This window comes from Python bivittatus, unplaced genomic scaffold (genome assembly GCF_059951505.1).
Source record: "Python bivittatus isolate LINGU-HERP-01145 unplaced genomic scaffold, Pbiv_v1 ctg000480_np1212, whole genome shotgun sequence".
In the NCBI taxonomy this organism is placed as follows: Eukaryota; Metazoa; Chordata; class Lepidosauria; order Squamata; family Pythonidae; genus Python; species Python bivittatus.
In genome coordinates this window covers 102466614-102494158 of record NW_028277075.1, presented here as the reverse complement: position 1 = coordinate 102494158, position 27545 = coordinate 102466614, and the positions used below count along the sequence as shown (strand labels likewise).

The following is a 27545-nucleotide window of genomic DNA, read 5'->3' as shown; positions in this document are numbered from 1 at the left end:
TTCCTTACATGGCTGGGGTGTCAGAGAAGATAAAATGGATTTTTGGAAAACACCACATACCTGTGTTTTTCAAACCCACTAACACACTGAGACAGAGGCTTGTATATGCTAAAGACCGAACACCAAAACATAAGAAGAGCAATGTAGTATATGCAATCCAGTGCAGTGAGGAATGCTCAGAGCTCTACCTGGGGAAACAAAACAGCCTTTAGACAAGAGGATGGCCCAGCACAGGAAGAGCAACAGCACAGGACCAGAATCAGCAGTTTACCTTCATCTAAAAGAATCTCCTAGTCCCTCAATGAGCCTATCAGGCTAGTAAGAAATGCAGCCACCCTGGAAGACTTTTATGGGGTGCCCCTAACCAACTTTTTTAGACTGAAGAAGCTGCTTGGACAAGTAGCAAAATGTCTCTACCAAAAAAGAAAAGACGTCCAGTTGCCATGACTCAGCCTCCAGACAATTCCACCTGGATGACTGAGAATCTTCATAAACACCTTCCTCTCCCAACCACCAGCATTCCACACCCACCAGGCAATCTCAGGAATGTTGGTGCTGTTTTGAATTCTCCCCCCCAAAGAGTACATGTGTATGTGTGTGTATGTGTGCATATACACATTTTCTGACATAAGCACCAGCATTTGGAGACTGAATCCTCTATCAGTGTACGTGGGTGGGTGTTTAACTATGTACATACATATGTTTTCATATGTGTGTGCATCTGTTTATATGTTTGTGCATGTGTGTGTGTGAATGATGGTAAAGTGTTCTTCTAACTCAGACTCTGTTTTCTTGTTATTTTTCAGTTGTTTTATTCAAGACAGATTAAAAGTTTAAATATGTGCTGCTGTCCATGTAATTTAAAATAAGATTTCAGTACCTCATTCTGCTATACATGGGAGATGCTCAGTGTTGGCTTCTTCCTCCTTCTCTTAAAAAAAAAAATCAGCTTTTATCAGTTCTACAACAGAGATCGATGGAGACTTTCTCTACATCAACGTTTGCAGATAGGCTTGAAAAGGCACATACCACGAGGAAGGAAGGAAGGAAACATTCTCTTCATTGTCATTTGACAGCACATAGCTTTCAGGTGGAGATTGAGTGTAGGAGTATTACATCTTCATTACAATCATTATGCACTGCTTCGTGTCTCTTGATGACTGCAAAGTATAAGCATGTCCGGTGAGTGTATGAGGAGTTAGCAGAAGTATGGGTGGAGTCCAGATCCCTCCCACATCAATGTGCCTGCTGGCCATGATCATGAGAGATGGTGCATTCGGCTTCAGTAAGGAAGCAGCCACACACAGATACAGATGTCTGCTTGTAGGAGTCCTCTGTCCAGCCAGGCACCATTGATCAAAATTCCCCAGCAGGTGGAAGAACATATTCAGGTCCCCTTTTCACTAATGTTGCAAAGGCATTTAACTAAATGTGAGTACAGGTTTTCTGAAGATTCAGTCCCTAGTGCCTGAGAGGCTGAATTCTTATAATGGAGTCCACACTTAGAGGGTAGATGGTTGTGAGGCCAGCTCACAAACACCTTTGCTATGCCCCCTCATTCATACTTCGGATTCAAGGATATTTGGGATTCACAAGTTTTAAATATAATATGACCTAACCCCAACATTAAAAAAAAACAAAAAACAAAGGAAGAGATAAGTAATAGCAGCATCCCTTCACTAAAAGAATCTAGCTCAGTTACTCAGTCAGAATGACATGAACTTGGCACCTTAAATAACTTTCACAGTGGGATGTTATGCTTCCAATTCTTAAATGTATGTCATGGACAGATTGTCATATGCATACTACCATGCCAAAACTACTTGAAATTATTCAGTATAATCTGTTAATAATCAAGGGGCGTCTGGTAAAGAATTAGCTTTTCTTTTTTGTTAGAAAACATCAATTCATCCTTTTTGAAGTAGAGAATAGGATTGCCAAAGAAGAGATGAAATTAGTGAACTAATTTTTAAGTATCATCCAGGGAAGGTTGATTCTGATGATGTAATGGTATGTGGGGATGACCTTGGGGTACAGGAGGGAGAGCCACAGATAGGACAACTGGCATGGAGAAGACGCCTTAGCCCACAGAAGGGGGGATGGCATGAGAAATGTTTCAGAAGGGACCCTCCCTAGTTTTACGGAGAGTAAAAGGAAAGGGGGGGAGAAATACTTTCAGTCTTGCAAGATTCTGCTCATATAACCTTACGATAAAGATAGAGCAAGTACACTTGGTTGTGCTTCTTTTCTGGACTAACTCACAAGGCTTACAGATGATTAAAAAAAACCTGGCAGCATCTAAAAATTTCAGAATTCTGTTCTTTTTTAGAAAAAGATAAATATTCACATTTTATTTGGAACATTTACCTTCATTGTTTTCACTTAGACCCTATCAGCACTTACAGAACACACAGCAAAAAAAAAAAAGGGGGGGGGATTCTCAGCAAAGAAGAATATCCTACAGTTCAATGCAAATACAAGCAACCATTGCTGTTCGTGAGGACTCCATTCCAATATAATACTATGGATCATGAAACTGTGAATAACAAGACTTGAGTCAATAGGAATAGACTAACAAAGTAAGTCTTGCATGGTCTGAGGAGAGCACCAGCACTTCCATGGTCTGAGGACACCCACACCCAACTGCACAAGTCAGAGATATTTCAAATTGTTTAGGATCCAATGCATGACCAAGAGGCCCCTCAACCGAAATTCTGAGAGAGCTGCATAGAGCAGAGACCGCAACATGAGCAACATGGCATGAACAAGACAACTTCTTCTATCCCAGTCAAGCAAGTCACTCCAAAGAAGAGGTAGCCAGCTGCCACAAGAAAGCCTATGCTGTGACACAACGCCACCGACTTTACTTCTGTGGCCATTAGACTCTAAAAAATTTAAGTGAGATTACCAAAAGGCCCCTTACCCTTGTGGTAGGTGGTTATAGCACTGCAGTCTAAAACCTCTTAATAATGATAGGAAAATGTGGTACATAAGTTCCACAGCCACCCTGATATCTACAGTAGCATCCACTATGGGATGAACACAAAGGTATCATTCTACATTCAAGGAAGGCTTATTTTTATACCGAGTAATAAAGCATCACACACACGCACACAGAGCATTCTTCTGCTAAGGGCAGATTTTACACAACTGTTCACACAAGCCAAAGGACTATTACAGAGGGGTATAAACTTCATATACCCTTTAATTCACTTTCCCACAAGAACCTCTATAATTATCTGCCTACTAGTCTACCTGTTTCCTACACATCTCCACTCAAAAATAAAATCTATTCAAATTAATTGGATTTACTTTCAGATGAGTACTCACAGAATTGTAACCATGTTTAGTTATTCAACTTTGGAAAATATACGATGCCTTTATATTGTCCATCAGCTGTCCATCAGTAGAGTGATATTTCGGCAAATGACAACATCCATAGAAAGTGGTTTAGGTTTTTTTATTTGTAATATGAAAGAGCAATTTAAATATGTACTGAGCCAGACAACTGGAATAAGACAAAATGAGCACGTATCTATATTAGTGATATTGGCTAGCAAAAAAAATGCCATAGAGAATTTCATTTGCTATCACTGACCAATGAGAGACTGATATAGACTTAGGAACTGAAGAGATCTTTCAGAATTTATTACTGTACAAACTCATAAGCAGAATTATACATCATTTACAATTGCCATGAAAATACCTGTACTGATTTCTTCAGAAATATTTGAACACATACTAACTATTCTAGAAAGTATTTCAATATAAGCACTATTTCAATATAAGCACCTATAGGAAAAACAAGAGTTTGCACACTTTCAGAACACTGAGAAAATCTTCAGAATTGTAGATAAGCATATCAGGAAATCAACTACCAAATCAAGCCCACCCACCTTGCTGATTCCTCACTATTCCCACTGTCATTTGTCTACTTCTGCATCTTCTCTCTTTCTCTAAAGTGGAAGGGATAATCTAATGCCTACCAGGTGCTTTGAACTTCAGCTCCTATCAAGCTTATCCAACATGGTCAATGTGAAGGAACTACAGGAGTTGTAGTTCAGTAACTTCCTGCCCCTGCCAATGGAGAAAATTAACAAAGCACTGCACATTCGGGGAACTAAAATAAGAAGGAATTACATGTTTTCTTCCGGCTAGACTATTACTGATTTCCATTCTAGAATTAGGAGATAGGAATGAAGACTGATGGGCTTGAAACAGTATTCTTTTTGGTGGTATTGCTCATCTCAGCAGCTATGTTTGGAAAGGAGTTTAAAGCTTGGCTGGGCTAGGAGCCTTCGTTTATCCCCAACCTTATAACTTGTGACAGGCCTCTCTGTGGACCTGTCTTAGAGGCATGAAGCCAGCCCAGATTTCCAAACAAATACTTTGTTCTAGTGAGTTGATAGGAAAAACCATAACATAGGAATTAGCTTGGTGTTTCATAGGAAGCAGCCAGGGAAGCTGCTGATTTGATAAAGGAAGATGGAGGAGTCTTAAACACCAAGAGGAATTCTGGGAAGAAGGAGGACTTTGATGGAGGAGATGTAATGGCTGGCTACCCAAGATGGATCTAGAGAGTACTGGCTGTTGAGGTTTGTTGGCTTTAGTAAAGAACAATGCAATGATGCTTGGAGACTCTGAGATGGCCTGCACAGTGTTGCGCTGCTGAAGGTTTGTTGTTGGTTCAAGAAGGGGCTGGGGCAAGACTCAGAAATGGAATAGGGCAGGAGCCAGAAAAGAGTGCTACAGGTTGGGGATCAGCATGGGAGGGATGCCACCAAGAGCAGAGGGCTTGGAGTTAGGGAGCCAGAAGAGAAAGAAGACCACATTGTATAGCCAGAAAGTACAGTTTCCAGTTTGAGAGAGAGAGAATGCCAGCTAGTATCCTAAACTCTTAACTCAAAATCAAAGCAGCTAGAATCTTTAGCAGTGTACATATATGATAAACCAACATTCTAAAGGGCTTACTTATGCCATAAGAGAACAGTTAACTTGCATAAGTTAAACTTTTTCAGTAGAGGAAAAAGACTGCCTTTACAATGCATCTTAAATTTCAAGCTGTGGCTTCATTTTTTCCTTGCTGGTTATTAGTAAAATGGGTAGGAGAAAGCAGGGGAGCCCAGCCTTGGCTTATTCACCTTGCTAAGGAATGTTGCTACAGTAGATGCAGTTTGTCTTAATAAAAGAGAAAAAAAATCTCAAGATGTGTTTGCATTGTGTCTTTCAAAAAATCCTGAGAACTAAAACAAAAATCTATGACATTCACCATGAAATCTTTATTAATTCCACTGACAAACCAAGACTGACATAATTGTGATAACTATTTGCTTGTATGCCAGTTGCCTTTGAAAACTTGAAGAAGCTAGGTTTCCCAAAACCAAGTTTAAAGGGTTGTTTATGTTCAATTGGCAGTAAAAGCTACAGAGATGATGGATGTAATGGAACAGAGACAGAAGAGGAGAAGCCTGACTATCCAGAAGTTTTTAAGCTGGCACAGAATGCTGCATTTTCCCAGCTCCCTGAGATGCCATCAAAGCCTCTTTACTTTTCACATTCCTTGGACAAACTAGTAGAAAACACTGAACAATGACACAATTCTGCTATAATAATACCACTTTACCATCACATCTCCAACATACTGTGATTGAATAGCTCTGATAAAAAACATTCATTGTGACTAGAAGTCAGAGTTGTCAGTCCTAAACCCACACCTTGCCCTCTCTTTCCCCCTTACATCTTGGAGTGTTTGTACATGGAAAATATCTAAGGAAATGTAGTGCATTTTGTAGCCACAGTGTCTCTAGATCTCTGTGAATTCTGTATCATTACTAAAGTTTTGAGACAGAAAATCAATCATTAGGATTCAGCTTACTGTCCTCACCCACCTGATTATAAAGTTCAGACAACAGTTCTGCATCTCTGTGGATTATGATACCAAAAACAAGAGCTGTGTGTGTCTTCATAAAGACTATGTAGGATATTGCTTGGGAGAAGCTGAGTTAAATTAGCATATCATTTGCACATTATTGCAGGGACATATTATTTAAGGGTAGCATCAGATTTCAGCTGCATACATTCCCTGTCTCCTTTGATAGGGATCTCTGTTGTGATTGGTCCTTCAAGTCAATCTTAACTCCTGAGGACTACATGGATAGGTCCATGCAGTTTTATTGGTAAGATTTCAGAAATGGTTTGCCAGTTCCTTTTTCCTAGGGCTGTACTCTTTTTTATAAATGAACTTAATTTTATAACCAAAATTACAAAAAGTTTCAAAATAATTAATGATGCCAATCTGGTTTTCACTTATACAATGCCTTCGGTTGGTCTAATGTACAACTTTAGACCTTGGATCCTGATTATTAGAAATGTTTATTCCTTAAAACTGATCAAAAGTAAGTTTCTAAGCTCAGAATAAAAAAGGGCATAGCTAGGGCAGTCTATTTAGTGAGGACCATAACTCACTGGGAGAAAACATAGAGAAAACATGAGATAAGAAAGACCCTGTTTGAGAACCTGAGTGAGTTGTTACTAATGCACATAAATAATGTTAGGTTAGATAAAATATTCTTTTTCTGTGTATCTAATATTGGGCAGTGGGAATTTCTGCTTTGCATAAATGAAAAAAAACTATAGCGTAAAAGCAATAAAAGGCAAACCAAGAAGGCAACTGTAACAATGAAACAAGTCTTCCATATGTAGGATTACCCCATTCATCCAAGACTGAGAGAAAGGAAATTTTGTATGTACATATTAGGGTTGTGCATGTTTCCCAAACAGTGCTGAAGAAATGCTTCAGACCCTTCATAAGCATGGCAACTTTGTGCTATTCTTTAAAACAGACACTTTTTTCCCCAGGCTTTCATGAGAGCCAGAAAAAAAAGTTGCAACTGCTTTAAAAATTGCATTAACTTTACTGACCCAGGTCCTTAGATATTTTTTTCAGGTTTGCACAAAAAAAAAAAAAAAATGGAAAAAGGACTAACTGCTTTAAGGAATAGAAGATGGGGCTGTGCTTACACTAGGTCCAAAGCACTCCTTCTAAATTGTTCCTGAAATGTATACAACCTAAATAAGTATATATTTATTTGTATGTGTTCTCTGCAAAAGTCTCTTTATAGCTGTTCAAATGCAAAAAAGTAGTTGAGCTAACTCTTTGCTAGTCTTTGCTAGATCAAGTGGTGGAGGGCCATCTTTGTTTTTCCATTGTTATTTAAAGGGAAAGGTTTCCTTGGAGCAAGAGTTCATACACTCTGAATACAGCCATTAAAACTATAACTAGAGGGATCTTCTAGGCTGGAAACATTTCTACAAACTATCTGTCCTGCTGAATCTTCTCTTGGCCAATGAGACTATATTTCCTTTCACACAAGTGAATCTCTCATATATACTGAGAGATTTTATAGCTCAGCTCCCTTCATCCAACTGTGACTCCAACAGTATGAACATTTTCATTCTCTATCAGTTTTATCTGAGTGCAAATTATTTTAAATGGTAGCACACTTGAGTTTTCCCCCCCCACAGATAATTACAATTACATCTTGATCTGTCACCAACACTTATAAGAGACAATACAGCATGGCTAGGCTGCAGTTGTTAAATCCCAATGTAAAAGTAAAAAGCCAGTCTCTACTTGGCACCAAACCACAAGCAATGTTATAGTCCGGGGGGAATGGCATTCCAAAGCCGTAGAGAGTAAGGAAGACGGCCTTGATGGAAATATGCGAGCTCTGCTACCAATGGGACAAGGAGAAAACCATATGATAGGCAATGGCATTCTCAAGTGGCTCAGACAGACACCTCCTTAATTCAGAAGCGTATAAAAAAAGGGAAGGAGGTACAGCACAATCAGACTTGCAAGATTCTATTATTATAGCCAGTCTCAATAATAGTAGTTTTAGACTTCCTGTGGAGGAGATCTCTTGGTCTGGTCTACCTAGCTGGGCTAACAGATGCCATGACAAAGAGGGCCCTCTAGCACATTCTCTCATAATGCCCCTTTCCCAGCTATGGTGCTGAGGAGCATCCTGTCCTAAAGATCTTAATGTACGTATGTACTGGAGAAGGCCCTCTTTCAAATATCAAGGGCCTCTGAAACGACATTACTAAAATCTTAAACTCCCACCACTAGCATATACTGTAGGCAGCCAGCACAGATCCTATATGGTATCGAAAAGATATTCAGACAGCATTTCATAGCATTCTGCACTGATGCCAATTTGTTTTCAAAGGCAGATCCATGCAAAGGACAAAAGACAACTAGTAAGACCTTTAGCACTAAGCTAGCATGAACTTAGTTTTGCCAGACAAGTTGGTTAGAAGTTCCATTAATTCAAAAGGAACTGAATATAATTAATTTAGGGTTAGATGAACATTTTATATGATCCAGATGGTTTTGCTTAAGTGTTTACATTGCAGAGTATCTGAGTTGCTGAAACTTTGTGGCTTACACTACTTCTATCAAGTGCCAGTGTAGCTTTTATCCGAAAAGGAGAAGAATTTTGGCCTACAGTCATTTAAAAAAAAAATCAACCCCATCCTATTTATTAGTTACTGCCTTAAAGCTAACATTCATGAAATAAAGTTTCTTTCTGGAAAACTTCAGGTTACCCTTCTTTGAATTTAAAGAGATTTCCTTCATTATATGAACAGAATAAACAGTATAGCTATAGACAATAATATATAATGCAATTTTAAAATTAATAATCATGATAACAAAAGGGGAGATAAGACCATATCACTGGAAAGTCTTCTTCTACACCCCATTTATTTCAAAATCTGATTAAAATATTGACAAACAACAGATATCAATGTGATCCTGGTGATCTTGATGAGTTCATCAACATGAGACTGATGAACAGGCAGCAAAATATGGGGGAGAAATATCAAAATTCTCTTCCTACTGGGCATCTCCTTCCTAATTCTCATAGTTGAACCCTCCCCCCTTGGCAAATAAAATTGGTAATAGTTAATGGACAAAATCTTACTTACGAGTATTGTGTCAGAAGTTCCAAGTTATTATGCATGTTGATTGGATATGTTTCTCTGAGATGATAGAGCTTTTCTAAGGCCTCATAAATGAAAATGATGCAGATAAGAGATGCAAAAGCTTCTTCCGTAAACCGAGTAATATAGCACACTAGGGAACTTGCATCAGTCGCAACAAGAATGATACACAGAATTGCAGTCCATAAACCAATGCTTGCTCTCAAAGAAAGGTACGACAGATCGTATTCCCTATTAACACATTAAAAAAAAATTACAGCAGTTGCCAAATGAGAAGACATAGACTAACTGAATCCCATGTGGACTCTAGACAATAAATTATTCTCCAAAATACCCTTTTTGGAAAACATAGCAAAGGCTCTAACTACTTATTATTGTTTGCCAATGCTAAGCCATAAAACATATTTCAGTAATAAGGCTGATTTTTCTGGCTTGAAATTGTGGTATTTCCTTGAAGGCAAATTCCTAGGTTTGCTTGTAAGTGGTAGCAATCTCAAAAATAAAAAGGCTTCCATTCTGCTGTTACCAAAGAGTCCAGATGATTACAGTATTTCTGGTTTTTATTTTCTTGTTCATATATTTGGTTTTATCTTACATTTTGATAGGTTTTATATTGTTGACATATTCTATAAATAGGAGGGGGACTAAGTGCAGTACGTGAGTAAACAAATACATAAATACAATGCTATGCTATGGTTCAGGGACTTGCACTTCACACTTGCACCTCACCCAGGAGAAGCACCTCGGAATCTATTTTAAAGAACAGTGATATTTCAATATTTGAAATAAAACAAAATACTTAGTTGGACACAATCCCAAATGTACAGGAATCTGGGCACAAAACATCAGTGCAGGCAAATAAGCTCTAGGGCCACCCTAAATTGGCCAGGGAATGTAACACGTTAAGGGTACTGCCATCTTGTTCCTTTCCTTGTCTGTCTGATCTGCAGTATCTTGGCCTTAAAGTAACACTCTTAATGCCATTTTGGAGATAAAAGCTCTCAGGCAAAGTCAGGAATCTGTGGCTGGTCAGTAGTTACTTGAGAATAGCTCCCATCATCCCCGATCACTGCAGCTATGGGCAAGGCTCACGGCTCTACTCCAGTGCTAACACTAATCAACAGTGGTCTTTTAAAAATGAGGTTAAACATATCACAAGACTTAGCACAACTTTTCTGAGCCCTCCTAAGAGGCTCATTCAAAGGAAGACAGAAATAGTGAAACCCAGAAAAGAAAAACACAGTGCACTTACTTGCAAAATTTGAATAATATCTTTTCAAACACCAAAACTGGTCCTGTGCTACCTAATATGGTAAGAGGCTGCCCACCAAACAATGAGTAGGCTATTCCAGTCATCGAGGCACCAAACAAAGATTCTATTGCGCTCTGGATGTGAAAAAAGCAGAATTAAAAAGTTAGCGCTGTTACTTGGGAACCAATGCTTAGAAAATGCCACCCAGAACATTTTATTTATAGGGACAAGGACAGGGATAGGGTTAGGGACCAGGACAGTTAGACAGATAAGGTAAGACTGCAAATCCAAGTGCAACACATACTATACGACCGTCTGTTGCTTCTCCCAGCAAACCGCCAAATGTGATAACAGGAGACATACAAGCACAATAGAGAAACAGAAAAGATGCCAGACACTGCAAGCTGAACGCGTCGGTGAAGTCGCTCAGAAAGAACGGCGCTTTCCTCTTGATATCTAAAACCAAGCCCCCAAAGAGCCTAAAGAGAGTGAAAAAGAAAGAGCGTCACTCAAATGTGATGGTGGGGTTTTTTTTTGTTTTAAGCAGTAACATAATACAGTTAAGCAAATTCAGTCCTAAATAATGTGTTATTTGCATCCACTTTTAAAATGAAAGAGACAAGAACTCTCCAAACTGACTTCATTACCTTATACAATAACAGAGTATATTGGGCCCTCAGGGAGATGCTACAATATTTTAAGTAATTTTACAAAACTAGTGAAGAACTGACCATTTCTTATACTGTACATCTCCAGGTATAAAATTTGATGTGTCATTCATTTTAAACAGACTTTAAGTAGGCTCTTTTCATCAGCCCTTTGTAAACAGTGAGTGGTTCACTCTAGCAAATATAGCGAGATCTGTGATTTGTCTTTTGTCTCTACTGTTAGTTTTACTGGATTTATTGGCATTTTTAATGTTGGCCCTTTTCCCGTAATCCACTCCAGAATATTTTTAGGAAAGGCAAGCTAGAAATAGAAATAATACCAAAATACATATATACAAAGTGATGTCCTCCCTTTAAATGGAGGGGGGGGGGAGTGGAGGGCTGGAAGAAAGAGAACAGTGTGACCCAGATTTTCCATATGATTTCCCATGGGTTTACACAGATTTCTCTCACAGCAATTCTTGCTACAACCTGATTGCAACAGTTTTTGTACATTTTGCATCATAACTTCAGTATTAGGTACTGAAATACCCTTGACGGCAACAGCTGTACTGCCACCAAAATCTTAAGAAAGTAGAGCTGTGCAAAATCATTTGGTGGCCACTTCATTTTGGCAGCAATCCTGCCAAAAGGACTGCCTGTGCATATACAAACACACCCAGATGGCATGGAGAGATCCTCAAAGTCACTACTGGGCCTGCCAGAGGATGTAGTGCACTGTTGCTTCAAGTTCAGTGGCTTTGCGCCACCCTGAAAGTCAAAATGGTCACCCGACCAGGCTTTCAGCATTAACTGAGATGAACAATTTAGTCTGAACTCCAAATCACTGGAACTCCAGCTATAGGCTGATATCATTATTGAATAATGACTACAAGTTGTTCACAATGATTCTAGCTGATAGACTGAAAATAATTTTGCAACAATTTATTCATAAGGATCAATGTGGGTTTCTACCTAAAAGACTTTAAAGGACAATGTTAGAAATTTGTTGGATATTTTGGAATATTTGGACCAACATAATGAAAAACAAGCCGCATTGATTTTCTTAGATGCAGAGAAGGCCTTTGACAATTTGAACTGGGCTTTCTTATTCAAGTTTTTGGAAGATATGAATTTTGGAGAGAACTTTATAAAATGGGTAAGACTGATTTACACTTCACAGAAAGCACAAATAATTGTTAATGGAAATCTAATAAAACCCTGTGCAATACAAAAAGGAACAAGACAGGGATGCCCACTGTCTCCTCTCTTGTTTAATATTCATGGACAAATTAAAAGAATTTGGTGCATTAGCAGTTTTCAAGATTAATAAATAGAAGACGAAGATATTAACAAAAAATATGAAAATAGAAGATCAAACAGAATTGATGAATAAAATGGGTTTTAAGATTTAGAAGAAAATAAAATATCTGGGTATCACTATGACAAATATGAACTGTATGTTATTTTAAAATAACTATGTTAAGACATGGAATGAAGTTAAGAGAGACATGTTAAGATGGAAGAAACTACAACTGTCATTGCTGGGGAGAATTTCTATGATAAAAATGAATGTCTTGCCTAGAATAATGTTTTTGTTTCAGACAATACCTGTTTTGACAACTGATGCATCATTTACACGGTGGCAGAAGGAGATATCTAAATTTGTGTGGCAGGGGAAAAAACATAAGTTAAATATAAGATGTTACAAGATGCAAAAAAAAAGAGGAGAATTGGGTCTACCTGATTTGAAATTGTATTTTACAGCTTGCTGTTTGGTTTGAATGAAAGAGTGGGTGCTGCTGAGAAATAGAAGGCTCTTGGAGTTAGAAGGCCACAACCTGAGATTTGGGTGGCAAGGATATTTGTGGTTCAACAAAGTAAAGGTTAAAGTGGATTTTAAAAAGCATTGTGTTATATGTGCCATATTGAGAACATGATATAGATAGAAACCCAGGTTGTGCCCAAAAACACCTGTGGGGCTCTCGGCACAAGAAGCATTTTATAGATGAGAAATAATAGGCAAACACAAATGGCTAACTTTTGTGAGATAGTAGAATTTTGTCAAGGGGAATGTAAAATAAAATCAAGAGAAGAACTGATGGCAGAGGGATATAGTTGTCAATGGTTCTCTTATTTACAGTTCTTAGAAAGATTTAAAGTAAATAAAAAAGTTTATGGTTTTGAACATTGTAAGACTAAATTTGAAATAGAATTGTGTACAAATGATGAACGTGTAATTGCTAAAATGTATAAACTTTTATTGAAATTTGAAACAGAATTAAAGTTTTGGAAGATATCGATTTTGGTGAGAATTTTTTACAAGGGATTAAATCGATATACACTTCCCAAAAGGCAAGTATTATTGTTAATGATGAACTTACAAAACCATGTGAGATACAAAAGGGGACAAGACAGGGTTGTCCCTTGTCTCCTCTACTTTTTATTCTAGTTTTAGAGGTGTTAAATAGAGATATTAGACAAGATGTGAATATAAAGGGCTTACAAATCAAAAAAGAAGTTTTTAAATTAAGAGCCTTTGTGGATGATTTAGTTTTGATTTTACAGGAACCTCAAAATGGAATTGAGTGTTTAATGAAGAATTTGAAAGATTTTGGTGCACTTGCTGGATTTAAGGTAAATAAACAAAAAACAAAGGTGTTGGTTAAGAATATGACTATGAAAGATCAAGAAATATTGATGAAGAAGTCTGGCTTCAAAATTGAAAAGGTTAAATATCTGGGAGTTATATTGACTAATATGAATTGTATGTTATATCAAAATAACTGTTAAAGTCTGGAATGATATTAAAAAAGATTTATTAAGATGGGGTAAATTGCAACTGTCACTGTTAGGTAGAATCTCAGTAATTAAAATGAATGTTTTACCTAGAATGCTTTTTCTCTTTCAGACAATACCAATACTGACAAACGATGTACCATTTAAACAATGGCAGAAAGATATTTCTAAATTTGTATGGCAAGGTAAAAAACCAAGAATAAAATATAAACTTTTACAGGATGCCAAAGAAAGAGGTGGGTTAGATCTTCCAGATTTAAAGTTATATTTTGATGCTTGTTGTTTGGTATGGATGAAAGAATGGGTGACTTTACAAAACAAGAGGTTATTGGAATTAGAAGGACATGAGTTAAGATTTGGATGGCATGGATATTTATGGTATGACAAAGTGAAAGTTAATATTGATTTTAAGAATCACTTCATTAGACGTACTATATTGAGAGTCTGGGATAGATACAAGGTAAGATTGTCTCCAAAAATTCCTCTGTGGCTGTCACCCCAATAAGCTTTCTACAGAAGAGTAATGACACTTAAGCAACCATGGTTGACGTACTGTATGCAACTTTGTTATTGTTTTCTGGAGGAGAATCTAACCTGAAGAAGAGAGAAGAATTAGAACTGGAAGGTGGTGTTTGCCAATGGTTTGCATATGCACAGTTGCTGGAAAGATTTAAATTAGATAAGAAAAGTTATGAATTTACCACTGAGAAAGCTGAGTTTGAATATGCCTTGTGTATTAATGATGAACATCTTATTGCTAAAATGTATAAACTTTTGTTAAAGATGAATTTGAAAGATGAATATGTTAAAGACTGTATAGTTAAATGGGCAAAAAACTGGATATAATATAATGCTGGACCAATGGGAAAATATATGGAATAAAGGGTTAATGTTCACTCTAAATTATATGTCAAAAGAAAAGTTTTATAAAATGATGTACCGTTTTTATTTGACACCAGATAAACTGTCAAAGATGTATAAAGAAATTTCAAATGTTTGTTGGAAATGTAATCAGTGTGAAAGTACATTCTATCATTTATGGTGGACTTGTGAAAGAGCTAAGAAATATTGGAATATGATACGTACTTTGATTCAAAAGATTTTGAAAATAGATTTACAATTGAAACCAGAGACCTTCCTTTTAGGTATGATGGATAAACAAATGGAAAGACAACACGGAAATGTATTTCTATGATAACAGTGGCGAGACTTTTATATGCGCAAAAATGGAAGGATTTACAAATACCTACAGCTGAAGAATGGATATTGAAATTAATGGAATTGGCGGAGATTGCTTAAAGAGAGGGCATTGTCCAGCTCTGTTTTTAATTGGAAACCACTCTTGTACTTTTTGCTTGACACTCAAAAAATGCAGTTTTGATTTTGGGATTTGATGACTGATGTTATACATATAGAAATATCTTGTACAAATCATACATATTATTGAAAGAGATTGTTTTTAGGAATTTTTCTGAATATTAGACAAAAAACCATTTTTTGTTATGTTAACTTTTAGATATTAGAGTAAGAGGCAAATATATTTTACATTTATACTTGTACCAAGGAAAGTTGGAAGCTACTCCTTCTTTTCTATGCTTTTTTTCCCCTTCTCTTTTCTTGATTTTTCTGTATTTTAACTTTTTGGAAAATTTAATAAAATTTATATTAAAAAAAAGAAATTTGAAACAGAAGAACAAGTGAAAGAATGTATGAAAAAGTGAGCTAAAATTTTGGTTATAATATACAGATGGAACAATGGGAAAATACGTAGTTGAAAGGATTGAAATTTACACTATGTTATAATTTTAAAGAGAATTTTTATAAAATGATATACCGTTGGTATACAGTATGTCACCAGATAAATTGTCTAGAACGTATGAAAGCATTCTAATTTATGTTGGAATTGTGAACAACAAGAAGGGACATTTTATCATGTTTGGTGGACATGTAAAAAAACTAGAAAATTCTAGATTCAAATGCACACACTGATTCAGAGGATTTTTAAAAATTAATATACATTTGAGACCAGAGGTTTTTCTTTCGGGATTGATAGACAAACAGTTGGAAAAAGGTCATGGAACTCTGTTTTTGTACATGATAACTGCAGCAAGATTATTGTATGCCCAAAGATGGAAAGATTTGGCATCCCCACAATGGAGGAATGGTTGGTGAAGATGATGGAACTTGCTGAGATGGCTAAATTGACTTCTTTCATCAGAAAAAAGCCAATATCTATGTTTATTGCTAACTGGAAACCCCTTATGGACTTTTTCCATAAAACAGAAAAAAAAAATGAACTTATGATGACCAGACAGGATAGATTATAGAAAGAAGAGAGTTATGTTGTAACCGCAAAGTAAGAGGTAAATTTATAATTGTATTTATAACTGCTGTAAAGATCAGATGCTACTTCTTTTTTCTTTCTTTTCTTTTTTCGTTTACTTTTTTTCTTTTCTTGCACTTTTAAGCTTTTTCTTTAATTTCTTTTTCTTTCCTTTTTCTTACTTTATGTTAGTTTGTATTAGTTTTTGTCTTCCTTTTTAAAAATCTTTAATCAAAATTATATGCCTTAACAATATTATATAAGCAATGTTTAAAAAAATCTTAATTACCTTTATTCCTATGTTTACTCCCTAGTAAGCATGAACAGGATAACAGCTGTGGTCTGAATTTTTCTTAAATTGTTAAAAGAATGTATGCACGTATTGAATCTGAATATTTTATCAATTGAACAATGCTTGGACAACCATAGCAATGACTTTCTAAAGTAAAAAGAAAGTCAGCACTGTTTTTTTCAAAATTTTATACTGTTTTTTCTTAACAGGCATGAACACCTGAAGACAGCTATAACCTGCCTGACAATGTTTGAAATACAGTGCAACCTTGGGTTACGAACGCCTCTGTTAACGAACTTTTCGGGTTATGACCAGCTCCGGCCGCAAAAATTTACCTCGGTTTGCGAACTCCGCCTCAGGGTACAAGCAGGATACGTGGCCATTTTCCTCCCGTGACACGGTCCCCAGCCATTCTTCCTCCCGACACGTGGTCCGCGGCCATTTTTCCGCCCCTGACACGTGGTCCGCAGCCATTTTTCCGCCCCTGACACGTGGTCCGCGGCCATTTTTCCATCCCGACACATGGTCCACGGCCATTTTCCACCCCTGACATGTGGTCATAGGGAGGGGGACTCTCCCTACAAGCAATAGCCGCCTCCCTGTCCTCCACGCCAGAATGGATTAACGGTAATTACATTGAACCTTATGGGGAAATTTGCTTTGGGTTGCGACCAATTCGGGTTGCGGCCAGAGTCACGGAACGAATTAAGTTCGTAAACTGAGGTTCCACTGTATTTGAAAAAATGCAAGTAAAATTGTACATTTAATACAGAAAATTGACCTTCTCCATTAAATGGAATGGGGCTCTTCATAGAAAACGCCTGCACCTGCACTTGATAAAGAAATATGGAATTGGGATTGATTTGCTGTTTAAAGCACAAAGACTCTCATGACTCCTTTTATTGCATTGCTATTTTTAATGTGTTAAATGATAAGCATCCCAATTTAGTGATTTGCTGCAAGGCATAAATATATATGCGTGGTGAACCCAATCCATTTTTACTGGAGGAAGAACATTTACATGAGTACTGGTTTTAAATAAATGGGACAGCCTATTCATTTTAACCATCACTTATAAGTGTATATCACAACACATATGGACCTTCACAATGGGTGCTAGATTATATATTTTTAAAAAGAAGCATACATGTGTATGTATGTATGAATATTTGTCTATGTGTGTGTATAAATAAAAACACTATCTTACTACTAACTTTCCAGAACGTTGTAATTCTGGTCCTGAGTGTCCTCCAAGTGGCTCTGGGTCTCCATGAGCAGCAGTTCCATTTGGCACACCTGGAATTTTACGTTTCTCCTAAATGAAGAAATGGATGTGTTTGTTTTGAATATGTTTTCCATTCCAAATCATGGACTGGAAAGAAACTGTCAAGGTGAGTTAGAAATGTCATGTTTCCAGCTCCCTTTCTTAGGTTTCTTTCACAAATGAATCACACCAAAGTGGCTTATTTAAGAGGACTTCTAGCATCTGGAGATACCACGCACAATTTGACAGAAGTATCTGGAAACGTGCTACAACAACAGCCTCTTTATCAATCAATAACATCCTGCTAGGCCTCAGCGCTATAGAGATTAAGAACAAAATAAATCAAAAGGATTAGGTCAGCCATCTTTCTCCAGTGGGCCGGTGGGATGCCTTGACCACCACACCTGTTCCATTGCTGAGGCTGTTCAAGTACAATGAAGTCCAGGTGAAGGCAGAGAAGGAGCATATTCTTGCTGACTTACTATTACCGCACAAGGACATGTTATTGCCACGTGTGTACTGCTGTCATACCCTGAATCTCTTCTACATCTGCCTGATAACATTTATTTACAATACATACATAAAATGACAAAGTCATGCTCAGAGTTTCACTGAATCATACAAGCTGAAGCGTAAAAGCATTGACAGTACACCTTGGTTATCAGGAAAGAGATGCAGGTTGGTGTGAGCCATGCTTATGGTAATATTTTGCCTTTTCCATGCCTTTTCCTTGGCAGCCCCTGCCATATAGAACACCCTTCTGCTTGAGGTTCAGCAGGCCTCTACCCTCCTAGCCTTCCGAAAAGACCTGGCTTTCCCCCCCAAGCACTAGGATAGGGTGAGGTGGACGACAGGATTTAACAATGGACTATTATGGTTTTAATAGATCTATGTATTATGTTGTTTTATTATTTATGTTGTTTTAATTGTTGGTTGGGAGCTGCCCAGAGTTTGATATAAGATGGGAGGCTATATAAACGTTTTAAATAAATGAATAGGGCTCTGAAAAGTCATGGAAAAAACTCTTTGAGATGCCAAGGATTTATCGGAGAGGTAAACTATGTAGGGCACTGCTGATACCTTATGTAATTGTACCACAACTGGAGGAAAAGAGGGATATAAATCTAAAAGATAAATAAATAAAAACAAATACCTGAGAAGGAACATTTTTGGGAGGTTCTATACGAATTGTTGGATCCCATTCTCCTGGAGGGAGAACTGTCACTTGGTCAAGAAACTCATCAATTCCAGCAACTAAGTCATTGCGATCTTTAGCTTTATATGCAACGTCATGAAATACCTGTGAAAGAAAGAGGGAAATTCATGAGATTTTGTTTCTAAAGCAAAAAAAAAAAAAAATCCATACAAACACAGAGTTGTTTCTCAATAAATCATGCAATTTATTTTTGTGTTCATTTTCAGGGTCACTGTGATTCAAAATATTGATTTTTTAAATCTTTCTATTTAAATGGTTCTGAAGTTTGAATTAAGAAAATGCTACTTATTTAAGTAAAGTATTTTAAATGGACCTGATGATATAATGAATCTTAATACAAAGCACTTTAAAAGAGGTAACGTTTCAATGGTTTTAAGCCCTGCAAATAGATAAATACCTCATCTGTCATTAATGTTCCAATTGACCTGCCAATCTCATGGTACTGTTGGCCTTTTCCTAAGGGTCCCAGAAGAATAAATAAAAATCTATAAAAAACGGGATACAAAAATATTCAACAATGTTAATTTTATGTAATTCTAGTATCTGAAAAAAAAAACAAGTTAGAAGAAACAAAGTCTGTATTTTAACTACTCTTGCATCTGTATTAAACAAGGTGAACGATAATTTCTTTTAAACATTGATACATCAAATAAAAACCCAAGAATATGTGTATGTTATTTTTTTTGGAAAATTATAAGCACTTTCCTTGGGGATGAGGTAATTGGGATTATGATCTCCTCTCTTAGCAAATTTTGGACTCATGTATTTCCTAAAACTAAACAGAGAAGCATACACATAAAAATGGTTCCCTGATGTATTATTATGCTGTAACCATACCAAAGCATAATCCTACCACAAAAAAAAAAAAAAAGTGGGAATCATTTCTGTTTGGGCAGGTGTCTTAGCATTTTTTGGAATATTCTGCAATTGTTCTTATGTTCCATTTAGGCCATGAATTTCCTCTCAACTTTCTATAAACACTGATTCCCTGCTAATCATGAATACAAAACCGCTTTTTCTATCAAATTTAAGTGGCATTTTGCGTTCAAATAAATACTCATAGAATTTTTACATATGAATTTAAACTTTTAAAATAGTAAGAAGAAAAATAGAGAGAGGACAGCCTATGAAACTTAGACTTTCTTCTGATTTTATTGCAGGGTATTAAACAAACTGAGAGCCAGTTTAGTGTAGTGGTGAAGGCACCAGGCTAGAAACCAGGAGAAAGTGAGTTCTAGTCCTGCCTGAGGCACGAAGCCAGCTGGGTGGCCCTGGGCCAGTCACTCTCACTCAGCCCTAGGAAGGAGGCAATGACAAACCACTTCTGAAAAACCTTGACAAGAAAACTGCAGGGACTTGCCCAGGCAGTCTCTGAGAATCAGACATGATTGAATGGCTTAAAAAAAAAATTAACAGCAATCTTATATAAATGTGGAGACAGCTTAATCTTCAAGGTAAAGTTGTGCATACATTGTATAGTATTCAATGATGTTGGCTTTCAATTACTTCTTATCTCACTGTTGGATGGAACACATTTTGGGTACAGCTGCTTGCTATAGAAATCAGATTTTTTGTTAAAATAGTCAGAGATCTTATAAATCTAGTATGAATTATATTGTCCAATTTGGGTAGTGAGGAGGTCTTCTCAAATGGTTCCCTATAGCAATATGTAACACCTAACATTATTCAAAGAAGACTTCCTGATTCCCAGAATGATCCTGGTTCTTCTTATCTGTGAGCTGCAGAATTTAAACAAAACTGGAATAATTACATTTCTTTCTTAGCGATGGTTATAAATTACCTTGATGGGATTGGAACTTCCGCCAGTCCTGAAAGCAACATAGCCGGAGACAATCTAACAAAAGCGACTACAGCACGGTCCAAGAATTCAAGCTCACCAACCAAAATGTTTGAAGCTTCAGCTCCAGGAGGGATTTTTTTCATGAAATGCAGGTCAACCTGATCATTAAAAAAAAAAATCATGCAAGAAAAAGAAGCACGGGGCAAAAATGAGAGAACCTAATAGATGTGAAGATTTCTAAGCATTTCACTTCACTGACACAGTGATACACCATGGATCATTAACCACAGGATAATTTAGCATAAACATGTATTAGTGCAGGTACGAACTCTGATAAATTAATTGATGTTATCAATCAATGAAAACTTTAATTGCAGGTTTATAAGACTTGGCAGTTAATTTAGCAAACAATGAATGCTCTAGAATAAATATTTGTGCTCTAAATATAATTAGCAAATAGTATCTTAGTCACACTGATACCTTATAAAAGGCTAATATTGCTGGTATTGTGCAAAGTCTATTTAGGGTTGCTGATTCTACAACTGTTGAAAGACAATTTAAGAACATGAATTCCAATCCAAACAGTGTGCAACCAATGAATGAATGAGTTTGTTCAACATGATTCATTTCAATAGGACCAAGATCTGACCATTAAAAAAAATTGGAGTCATAATTCATGCTTACTGAGAAAAAGAGCAGAGTTATCTTTACTTTCCATTAAAATCTTTAACTAAATTCATGAATGCAAGTGAGATTGTATTTTGCTTTACAAAACTGACAATGGTTTTATTTTTGCTAAAAAAAAAATAGCAGATTTTATATGGAAGATCCTTCTATGAGGTAGTTCTGCCATGACCCAAAATGAGCCAGGTAGCTCATACTGGAACCCCATGATTAATTTCCTTGTGAATCAAGAAAGAAAATACACTGAGTGTCTGCTCCATCTACTGCTCACAGGGCCACAATTACTGTCCCAACACAACCATGACCAAGTCTATGCCCCAGCAGCAGTTTCTGCCCACTGTAAAATGCAACATGACTGGCAGATGCTGCTGTAGTAAAGCATCCAGTGAAGCTCCTATGAAATTTTCCTTTCACAGAGTGAAGCATTAGGACAGTGTTTCCCAATCTAGACAACTTCTAAATGTGGATTTCAACTCCCAGAATTCTCAGCCATGACCACGTGCCTGGCGAATTCTGGGAGTTCAAGTCCACACTTCTAGGAGTTGTCAAGATTGGGAAACACTGCTGTTAGGACCCAATGGCCCAACAGAGAGCCTACCCAGCTGCTCCATTGTCACAAAAACAACAATACTGTTAAAAGTTCAAAACATCATAATTGCACTGTTAAACTTCAATACTTTAAATTGCATTTGCTGCTATTGCAACAAAGCGTTCTTCATGACTTCACCTACAATTCTCATTCGCCTCATTCTGAAGAAAATTCTTTTCCTCAGTAGGATGCATAAGCATTCAGAAGAATTCTATAGGAGGCCCCCGCTGCTTTGTTGTGGCACTGTCACACTGTTAGCGTTGAGCATAAAGGATTTCTCATTAGATTATACTGGCCACAGGTACTTGCAAATATAGCAAGCAGTTGGTTGAAAGGCTTCTGATCTTTCTCTCTCTAGAAACCATTATTTTGGAATCAAGACTGAAAGAGGACTTCTCACCTATGCAACCAAAAAAGACAAACTGTAAATGAAACTCCCATTAGTACACACTGAAGGGTAAACTACAAAATGGGAAACATAGGAACACCTGTTGATCCAAGAACAGTAACTAGAAAAGCAATCCTGTAACTATGTGGGCAGGGGTTGAAAGGGGTTGTATTAGCTTTCAGAGAAAACAAGGATTTATCAACAGAGCAAAAGAGAGCAGCGTTAGAGTAGAGCAGTTACCTAATAACTGCACTCAACTTCCTGCTGCCCAAAAATTCAACGTGAGAAAATTTAGGAGCATTATTAATGCAAGAACAGTAACCAGAAAAGCAATTCCGTAACTATGTGGGCAGAGGTTGAAAGGAGTTGTATTAGCTTTCTGAGAAAATAGGGAGGATTTATATGCACACAAAGAGAATGCAACCTTACAGTAAAGCAGTTTATTAACTGCATTCAAATTCCTGCTGCCCCAAAGATCCACTAATAACTTCACTGAGAAAAATGAAAAGGAAGGTTCAACTAATGCTAGGAATTTCAATACTGGTACTGAACTTAGGCAAATACAAAAATAAGGAATCAGCAGGATTATAGCAAAAGCTCTCTTTCTTCCTGGGTCTTTCCTTTTTATAGGCATAGTTATGATATAAGTGGCCTTGGCACTAGCTTGATACAGTGGCTTCATAACAGCCCTCAATCATAAAAACAATGTTCTACAACCACAAGAATATTTTTTTAAAAAACCTTAGTGGAATATGCTCTGAATAGAATTTCTATCCAATTATTAGAAATACCTCCTGAAAAAAATGGTCAAAGATATGGTTTGCACTAATATTTGCACAAGCCCAAAAAGACTGGAGGTCTTTGAGGGTATTGCAGGTAGCCCCTGATAGAGGCACCCAAATAAACCAAAGGAAACATTAAATGGGGAAAATCTCAGAAAATTGCCAAATCTCATAAGATTTTGGTGCTCTTGCTTCAAATCTCACAAGATTTTGCCATCCTTGCCTCCAAATGACAGAAGATTTCAGGTTGAAACACCATCTGTGGTCATGACACTATGTTTCCAACAGGCTTTTAAAGTATCCTTGAAAGTGACAATGTAATGATCCACATAAAGGAAAAGGTTCGGATTGCTACTCTATTCTTCAAATTATTGAAAGGCATTCTGTTTTTTCTCTTTGATTTGTGTCATTTACTTCATGATAACAGTTAACTGTCTGGTGTTCACAAACATATTTTATTTGTGTTCTCCCCATAATACCTTTCTAAATGTTATGAAGAGTAATTCACAAAACAACATGTTCAAATTGATATCACAGCTTCATATTCTGAGAATTTCAAATTACTGCATTTTTCTCCATTTGCTTTCCCATTACCAATCTAAACACAAAAACAGTGACCAAATCCAATATAAACTGTTAAAGTGACCATTTTAATGTCTATCTCACAGCCATCTGTCAGTAGCAGTGTGCAGTGTGTCTTCAATAGTGTTTACAAAGTTGTTTTCTTGCAAATGGCTCTGGCACATGGACAGAATTTAAGCACCATGGCGTTGTCTGTGTTATGAAATCATTCTCAAAACTTTTAACATCTCCAAAAATTAAGCCCAGAGTTCTTCTTCACTGCTTTGCCATCTTATTTACATATTTCTTGTAGAATAATAATTTAAATCTACATATTGATCCAGTACCAAGGAATTATCACTGATTGCTTGAAATGGAACAGTTCTTTTGAGGGAGGACTACTTCACAGATGGGAGAAAGCATATGCACACGCTTGGAAGGATTTAGAGTGACTTTTGATTGCAGGATTGTAATTGAGTCCTCATGCACCGTAGCAAAGAGGAAGCCATGCCAATATTTTTAGTGGGGTGCTTTTGTGCACAGACAAACTGCCCTTCCTCTCATCCCCGATCTCATTTCCGCTGCTCATCAACATGGCCAGGCACATGCTCAAGCCAAGTGAATCCAAAGTGCTGGGAGTTAACGAAGCAAGTATTCTGCACAACTCCAACTGGGGAGAGAGTCAATTGTTATTGTCAGAGAGGCTGCCCAGTGGAACAGCAGAGGTCATCTAATGCACTCTGCAATGCCCCCTGGCAGTTTTTGATATTAAAAAAAAATGAATTTGCAACACGTTGTTCACCACACCTAGAAATAATTGGCCAGCAAATTAAACCAATCTTGACAATCCATGAATTGAAGTTATGATCATGTCATATAGTCCTGCAGATCAGGATAGAGCTTCCATAATGACCTAAGAGAGACTACTGGTCCTTTGATTCTCAGGCTGCAGGTGGCTTTTCAGGCACAAATATAGGAGAGGCACAAAAAAGCCCATTTAATGCAAATCATGTCTCTTATCTTCTACCAGTTAAGCTTTGGCTGCTGAAAAATTGCTCTGCCAATTGAAAGAGCTACATGACACTAGATGCTGTTTTATAGAGCTCTGTATTAATTTTTCCCAAATTCCAGAGGAAGCAACTCATGATTCATTCATGAATATGTTTAGTTGCTTGCTGTTGGCAGGGAACTGTTAGTCTTTCAATCCTGCTTGCCCTCCAAAGATGTTGAGGCATTGCTAAGCATTGCTTCTTCTCCCTCCCAATCTTTTCTTCACAACAAGCAGATGAAGTCAGTTAGACTAGGAAGAGCAACACTGGCTTTGGTCCTGTGCAGCTAAGGTTGAGCCCTAACAAGATATATTGGGGTTGTTTAGCATTATATGTGCACCAGGCAACTATGGTTTTTCCAACAAAATACCATGTGGAGCTCTCTGAACAACCAAGCTTAGAAGGCACCAAGGATCCCACAGTTCAACTCTGAGCTACACATATTCTCTTCTATTGAAAATACCATGCCTCAGACGGGGATTGACAGCCTTTTTCAAGTCCCGAGCACCACTGTGTAATCTTATACAATGCTCTACGCACTGAAAAAAGGTATCACCCCAAATCTTATTATATCACTAAACCTCATAAGATGTACCACAACACTTCCCATGCAATATCACAGGAAATTGTCAATGAGATTACTGAAATCTCATGAGATATTGCAAGACTTTCATCATCTTTAGGTTTTAAATTACTTTGGGCATAGTAGGCTTTGGGGGGGGGGGCAGAAAGATATAAGAACATAAGCAGTGTGCTGCTGCATCAGATCCCTGGCTCATCTAATCCAGCAGTCTGTTCACACAGTGGCCAAACAACTGCTCAAGAAAGCCCACTTGTGCAATGGCCTTCAGAGGCAGTCCCACTGCCCTCAAGGCTAATAGCCATTGATCCACATGGGTACTATATTGCTGACTTCTGGTTTAGTACCATCTATGAACTCAATCTATGGCTAGCTCATAAAAGCAGGGTTCAGAAAGCCTATAGGAACATACCCACTAACTAGCTCAAGTAAGCTGCCATACTTCACAGCTGAGTGGAAATCTGAATGTGTGCTTTCTTAATCTGCTGGGGGTTTTTTACCACTGCATCACCCAATCATCTTAGGACAATTACATTCAGAAAAGAAAAAAGCCATTGCTCCTTCCTATCTTGTAATGTGAATTTGTAGAGTTTATGGTACATAAGTATGCTAAGAGCATTTATCTCGACTCCTGGTGACTTCATGGATGTGTATGGGCAGTTTTCTTGGCCACAGTATGGAAATAGTTCACCATCCCCTTATTCTGGGATGCCTAGCACCATGGAGTTTCAGACAGGCTCCCATCCAGTTATCACCCAAGCCTGAACCTGCTTAGTTTCCAGCATCAGGCAAGGTTGAGAAAAGGAAAGCTAGAGTTCTTGTGTACCTCTGTTTTGCCAGCAGTACAGATGAACACAATACCTTTCAGGGCATTTCTTATTTGGATCTGATTTAATGAGTTTATTTTAGGCTGTAGTCCTATATCAACTTACCTGATAGTAACCTTCATTGAACTCAGTGGGAATTCAGTTACAGAATTGTGCTATTATGGTAATATTAAAAGCAGTTATACTGGGTAAGTTATTTGTTTTTCTGGATTTGTGTGTGTGTGTGTGTGTGTGTATGTGTAAAATAAATTTATATTTTAAATTTCTTTTAAAAAATACTTTACATATTTGAAGTTTATGAGACAAGCGCTTCAGATTAAGTGAAGGGTTGCAGGACTATTAATGATTATTAAAATGTTCAAATGTATACAACCATCTAGAGTAGCTTTCCCCAACCTGGTACTCTCCATATATACTGGACTAATCTGATCTTCTTCAGGAAGCATGCTCATTGCTGGGAGGAAGATGCACCTTGTAGACCAACAGGGAGACCCAGACTGGGGAAGGCTGATCTAGAGCATCTGGAGTTTCTGCCAACTGCACTGACATAACACAGTATTGAACTGGTACTAACATTTAGCAAGAGATTCTGCTTGCAATCACCATATAAAGATAGCCAGAGTGGGTCCTCACCTCTCTCTCTCTCTCTTCCTGATGAAGGTGTCCTTTTTCATTTCTCTGTTTCATCCCAAATAGACTACTGTTATGCCCTTTTTGCTGGTCTCCTAGTCCCTGCACGCACAATTAACAGACTTCAGCTGGTTCAAAAGGCTGCTTCTCATATTCTGCCTGGCACCAGATGGAGCAAGCACATAACTAGAACTGGCTCAGCCACACTGACTGGATGTCACATTCAACAAGTCAAGGCACTGTTTGCATCAATTCCCTTAGAAGAGAAACTCAGTTAAAGATATCCTCTTTAGTCCTCACCTACCCCAATTTGGTTCAGCTGAGGCCAACTACCATGGCCATAGTTGTTGAACCAATATCTAATACAACCATGCTTTGGTGACACAGCACCCCTTAGGCAATTTTTAACTACAAAGAGGTTATGTAATATTCCCAATAAATCCACATTTTCCCTTTCAGTTCTTTGGTCAGCCATGCTGCTAGTCAGAGTTTACAGCGAGCAATGAAGTATCATGACATGATTACAAAAACTAAGATTTTGTACATGATTACAAATAATGTTTATATTGCCAAAGGGTAAATGTCATAGATTATATTAGAACTAATATAAATTTGAACAATAAATCATCAGAAGACTCTTTCCCAATTTTCTAATTTAACAGACGGCTATCTCCATAAATACTCTGAAAATGAAACATAGGAGTGAGAGTTCGGCTGTGACTAAACATCTGGAACATATGTTCCTGGGAACAGTGTAGGAATGTAATTAATTTATGGAATGAAATCCGGGGGGGGGGGCATCTCCCTTGCTGACCTAATCACTCCCATAGAAAAGCTGACTTCAGGGGTGAAAAC

The 27545-nt window shown here is 37.4% G+C and overlaps 1 protein-coding gene across 1 annotated transcript in view; it reads right to left on the bottom strand.

The window, feature by feature from the left end:
• The window catches only part of SLC4A10 (solute carrier family 4 member 10), a 190614-nt gene that overhangs the window by 36490 nt on the left and 126579 nt on the right, over positions 1-27545 (bottom strand). The window contains exons 8-15 of the mRNA XM_088146648.1: positions 26694-26792; positions 20601-20758; positions 19197-19284; positions 18737-18883; positions 17534-17634; positions 10563-10737; positions 10259-10392; positions 8992-9237 (exon numbers count right to left, since the gene is read on the bottom strand). Coding sequence (XP_088002774.1) covers positions 8992-9237; positions 10259-10392; positions 10563-10737; positions 17534-17634; positions 18737-18883; positions 19197-19284; positions 20601-20758; positions 26694-26792 — 1148 coding nt within the window. The remainder of the gene's footprint in view (positions 1-8991; positions 9238-10258; positions 10393-10562; positions 10738-17533; positions 17635-18736; positions 18884-19196; positions 19285-20600; positions 20759-26693; positions 26793-27545) is intronic.